General features: G+C 49.6%; 2 protein-coding genes across 2 annotated transcripts; one reads left to right on the top strand and one right to left on the bottom strand.

Annotated features, from left to right (window-relative positions):
• Nucleotides 1-2727: 2727 nt before the first annotated feature.
• On the bottom strand, nt 2728-4352 carry PPTG_18527 (hypothetical protein; the record flags this gene model as incomplete). The annotated part of the gene is made up of 3 exons (XM_008916494.1): nt 2728-3368; nt 3435-4124; nt 4184-4352. The coding sequence occupies 3 exons, from the start codon at nt 4350-4352 to the stop codon at nt 2728-2730; spliced, it is 1500 nt and encodes a 499-aa protein (XP_008914742.1).
• Nucleotides 4353-4816: 464 nt separating this feature from the next.
• Nucleotides 4817-4999, top strand: PPTG_24348 (hypothetical protein; the record flags this gene model as incomplete). The annotated part of the gene is made up of 1 exon (XM_008916520.1): nt 4817-4999. The coding sequence occupies one exon, from the start codon at nt 4817-4819 to the stop codon at nt 4997-4999; it is 183 nt and encodes a 60-aa protein (XP_008914768.1).
• Nucleotides 5000-5514: the final 515 nt, after the last annotated feature.

The raw sequence follows: 5514 nt of genomic DNA, 5'->3' as shown, positions 1-5514 counted from the left end.
AGACACGATTGTCGTGCTGCAACGAAATCTCCACAGACTGGAGCATCGTGACAGCTTAGGGGTAAAAGAAAACAAAATCAAGATCCATCATCACTCCGTCCCAGACGCGAGGCGTCATGTGACGATGAATGCGTCGGCAAACGTCCTGCTTTTCACCACACCATATAATATATGGTGTGGTCGATATTATCGAGTTGCCCCACCACTTGAGTAAAAGAAAGGGACTGACACTTCCGTCAATATGAATTTTTACATGTCCAGGTGGAGATACTAGAGGAATTGGGCTAGTAGTGTCATATTTTGCGGGGTCAATAGTTTCGGGTCGATAACCCTCAAAGGTAGATTTCCTGCTTCGGTGAAGTCGTGAGACCTCCCCGGAACATGCTCGGGAAGACGTTTAATACCAAAGAGCTACAAGAAGTAACATCCGAGGACGGTGGACAAAAGCAGTGCGGACTGGCGAGAAAAGAGTAATAGTATGTTGCCGATACATGTACCACCCCCGCATGTACTATTGTATTATGTGTGTAACGGGCTAAGACAACCCGTTACCAAGTACACACTGTAGTGGAAGGAAGCAGGTAAATTAAACTCTGGTTGATTGACGTGACGGCACCAAGGCCGTCACAGCCATTAACTCTAGTCTTGGGATCTGATTGGCCACCGTGCACACAAAATAAACACCAAGGTCGTTGGGGCGAATAACCTAGCATATTGTGGTGAGTTTGTACTAGTAATATTTTCACGACTGCCATCCCATCAACCCCACAGAGAGTCGAAATACCGGAAACCCTCACTATTTTTGGCACCCATTTTTTGTACCTTATACTATATTATTCACGTATTATTAGTCTAGTGGAACGACATCAATAGTATACTATAAGATACAAACTATTGTCTACCCGTAGTTGGAGAGTACGAAAAAAAGTTACCAATTCCATTTTCTTTAATCCCCATCAGTCGAACGCGCAGATTCTCACTTCTCTTTCGCCGCGGTAGCCACTCTTCCCCACCCTGGGGCACCTTTTGCTACTGTGGTGTCCAGTCTGCAGAGGTCTCCTCGTACTCTTTTGAATCTATGGCATAAAAATGATCGTCTAAGTCGACGTTGTCTCGGGGGCGAAATATCCCAAGATTGATTGCGCGGATCTCGTCCAGCCTACGATTAGACCCGCGTTCAGCTTCACTAACGACTCGATAGCATGCTGTGGCCAGCAAGGTTGATTAATTAGTCAAGTAATCGCCGCATCGCAATCGTACTACCGTCTTACCCCGCATAAAACGTGTAGGTATTGTTATAAAAAAAACAGGTACCATAAATAAAAGACCAAAACCTCAAACACAACGACGCATACAATACAAGGACAGCCATAGGAAAGGGTTCGGTATTAACCCAATTAAGGCCCAGATTTATTCTGTATTCGACAGAATAAGATAACATCTCGATTAAACTAAAGAGCGAAGATTGCAACACTTTATCTGTTGTGAGCCCTTTCGCCGCTAGACGCTGCGCATGGGACAAAAGCGCTGCGTAACAGTGCAAAGCCGCAGCAATGTATCCATCACATGTCTTTTTCGTGGAATACAATTGGCCAGGAAAGGATAGCTCACAATCAAAAAGTCTCTTTATTTTAAATCCCCTTCAAGGTGATCAAGGTTTCCGACCGCTTCCGGTGGCCAGCAGTGGACGAGCTTTCGTGCCACGCGGCGTGATGCCTCTCTCACCAAAATTTCGGTTAGTTCTAGACTTACAGAGAAGTAAGTACGCTAGAACTAGCCGAAAGTTTGGTGAGCAATACTATGAAGGAGGCAACTTGATGGTACGCAAAATGCAGTTGCTATTTAGTTAGTTAACCATCTACTAACTACCCCTGCTGCTACGCTTAGCTGCTATCGTCGGTGTCGCCGTCGTCCGTGCAGCTGTTGGTTTCCTCGCCAAGCTTGCGCTTTTGAAACCGGATTTTTTTGCGTAGATGAGAAGGGATGGCCGCCCCGCTTCCCCACGCTCCATGCCAAATCTGGCTGCACGTCAGCGTGTTCCCGGTTTTCGTGCGCCGGACCGTATTGCAACGCGGCACGTATCCCCCCCCATGCTGCTGTTGCACTCTCGACAAAAAAGTGGCTCTCAAAACTCTTGACCTTTGGGGGGCTCAAAGCGGAGCAAACCTTGCAGAGAAACTAGCGGCTCTTCTTGTCTCCCTTGCGTTTCCCAGACTTGGCCTCATACAGTTCTTTGGTGCTGTGTAGCACATGCTCACGGGTCTGGAGTGGTGTGTTAGCCAAATCCTCACCGTACTGGTTTGTACGGAAACTGTCAGAAGTCACTGTGAGCAACTTTATGTGAAGTCGTCTCATGTACTCGATATGTGTAGGCACTCGCTCCCCCTTGTGCTTCATCGCTAGCCTGTGCAGGATGAAGCCGTTCACCACTGCCATATCGACAAAAGCTAATAATACTTGTCGATAGTACTTTTTGAAAGCCACGCATCGCTGGATAGAGTAGCGCTGCAGACGGATCTGATCGTGGGTGTCAACTCCACCCATACCAGAATGGTAATCAGCAACGAGCTGCGGGTACGGCATCCGCGTGGTAGCCCCCGTCCGTTTGTCCTTCCTCGATACGTGGGTCTGCACTGTGGAGCATCCTGTGGCGATCAGGTGGACAGGGCTCGAGTCCATCCACGCAGCAGCAACAAGCTGCGGATAATGCCTGGCCTGGGCAATCCGTTACGTTCCTCGAGGCATGTAGTGTGGCCTCTTTTTCTGCTTGAACATGAGCTGTTTTGGCCACCCCAGTCGGTCACTTCGTTGTGTTCCAACGAAATAGAACCCTTTCTCGATTACCTGCAAAATGGGTCGGATCTGGTACGCCTTGTCAGTGGTTGTATCTCCGCTGTTGGGGCTTGTAAAATGGAGGAAGCGTGTTATCGTTCGGAATCTCTCCCGCTTCATGTACCGTCCAAAGGTATCCCGAGGAACAGCTCCATCTTCACTGACAGCCCAATGCTTCGACAAGCCGTCCGTGTGTCCGCACAGTATACGGGCCACCAATATGCCTGCTACATGCAAAATCTCGTGCTCTCGAATGGGCTTCTGTCTTTCAAGTTTGTTGATGATGTCTTCTAAGTCTCTCACAGATTTCTTAGGATCGTTTGCTTGGGCTGCTAGCTGGCGTTCACGAGTCTGCTGGGCAATCGCAGGTATGCATCTTCTCCGATAGACTTCGGACTCCAAGGCAATTCTCTTCCAGAGACACTTGGGCAAAAAGTAAAAGAACATTCCAATCGGCGACTCCGCAAAAGCAGCCGCCGATTTCGTGGTTCCCCATCTGCCATCACACAAGGCAGCTCCGTCCAGTTTCAAGTCAGCTGCATCAAGTTCAATACAGAACAAGTTAGACTGTGATTACTCTTTTCTGTATTGCACAGGCTTACCGCAGTGATCTTCGCCATACAAAATCCACCCTGAGCTGGCAAGCTCCCGCATTGCCCTGTCATCTTGTCGAAAGCCCTGGCTTGTGTCCTCAAATTCTGGGTCTGACTCGACTTCATCCACGTATTCCTCTTCATCACTCTCCTGCTCGTCAAAAGCAGACTCCTCATCGGACTCGACACTGCACGGGAACGACTCGTCACTAATATTGACATCGTCGATATCAACGGGGCCAAACAGATTCTCTGCACGAAAGGCTTCCATGAAGTCATCTCGATCAAATGCATCTAGAGTCGGCTCGTCTTCAGTCTTCATTTCCTCCTCAGCGTTGGCTTCACCATCACCAGTGTTTCGATCCACAGTGGTACGTTGACGCAATGCAGCACCAACACCAGCATCTTGTTCTGTAGCAGCCGGACTAGCAGCATTCACTGGCATACCTTGTTCTGTAGCAGCCACACTAGCGGTGTTGACGCGAGTACCTTGTTCTGTAGCAGCCACACTAGCGGTATGGACGCGAGCACCTTGTTCAGGAGCTGGAGGCTCAGGCTGGCGCCGTTGGACGACAGCATAAGCCGCTAATTTCCCGATCGGAGACTTCTTCGCACGAATTGAACCACTTCGATGGGGCGGAGGTGGAGGCGGAGGGATCAAACCTTCCTGCTTTGCGTATTCCCATAGGGCGTTTGTGCCTAAACATGTACAGGTCGTCCGTGAAGAGCGTTATACATTCAGAAGTTACCAAACGTACCAACGAAGTACTCAATGTTGACTGTGTCCTTGCACAGCTTGCCTTTAACACCCGGCTTCACGTGGGTATGATCTGAGCTGAGACCTGCAGGGGGTCTCGCACGCCACCCCGCCTTGATGAGAGAGCTCCACAAGCGCTTGAACTCCTTGGGGTCGATCCAGTCCGTCATCTCGAAATGAGTGGCGTGAAGGGGAGTGGAGGAGAGTAGCGGCGACGAAGGGCGACGAAGGGCGACGAAGGGTTTTTGATAGAATTCTGAAACCTCCCAGCCGTTTGTATCGCCTTTTCTATACCTCAGGGAAAACCCCCGTCTATCTCCCCATCACTGATCCATGATGATAAAATACCCCTCCCCCCTCCTATACAAACTACTATATGCGGTGAATATTCTTGCACCATCCAGCTTAGAAGCTCTCAACTTATTAACACCTGCTATATCGATTATTCTGCCGAATACAGAATTCGGCCTTAATTGGGTTAATAAGGTGATCTCACGGCCAATGCTTACACAAGTATTGCTTTTAGAAAGCAGGTCGTCTATTCACCAACCATTTTCATTAAGCCGGTAGCAGTTCATCCATTCAAAGGCTCACTCGCCAACTACATATCCTGAAGAAACGCAGCTACGTTACCATGCCCACCTTTCGCCGCAGCTACAGCATCGCCGAAAAGGTATCAATTCTGTCCAGCTACGACCCCGGGGCTCAAGGTAGCGGCTTCCACGCCCTTGGCCATCGACACGACATCTCTTCGAGCACGATTCGAGGGTGGTGGTCTCATAAGGAGGAGCTGCAAGCTGCTTTACGCGATCGTTAAGTCCCGACCGTTCGGTGCGCCGTCTCAGCGGTGGTGGGCGGCGACCAGCCCAAGATGATCTGGAGAATCGGCTATTTGAATGGATTGAGCACCGTAACAACAAAGGACTGCGTGTCAAAGACTCGTATATACGTCTTCAAGCCAAAAACATCTACCGTCAGTTGTATGGTGCCGACGCAACGGGGTTTGAGGCGCCATCTGGTTGGCTGGCACGCTTCAAAACCCATCGAAACTTGGTCTTTCGCAGGCAGACCACGACAAGATCGTTACCAGTGGACGCGCTGGATATTTGCCGTGGGTTTATCCAACGTGCCCAGTACCTGATTGCCAAGCATGGCATCAAGCCAAAAAAACATCATCAACATGGACCAGGTGCCTCGGTACTTCGAAACGGAGCCCAAGTCTACGATCACAACGCGTGGTTCGCGCAAGGTTTTACTACGCAAAGGAGGATCAAGTCACAAGCGTTTCACGGCAACGTTTGCTATTACGGGCGAGGGGGAATTTTTGAAGCC

Source organism: Phytophthora parasitica (genome assembly GCF_000247585.1).
Source record: "Phytophthora parasitica INRA-310 unplaced genomic scaffold supercont2.85, whole genome shotgun sequence".
NCBI lineage: Eukaryota > Oomycota > Peronosporomycetes > Peronosporales > Peronosporaceae > Phytophthora > Phytophthora nicotianae.
This window is presented reverse-complemented; position numbering and strand designations above follow the sequence as displayed.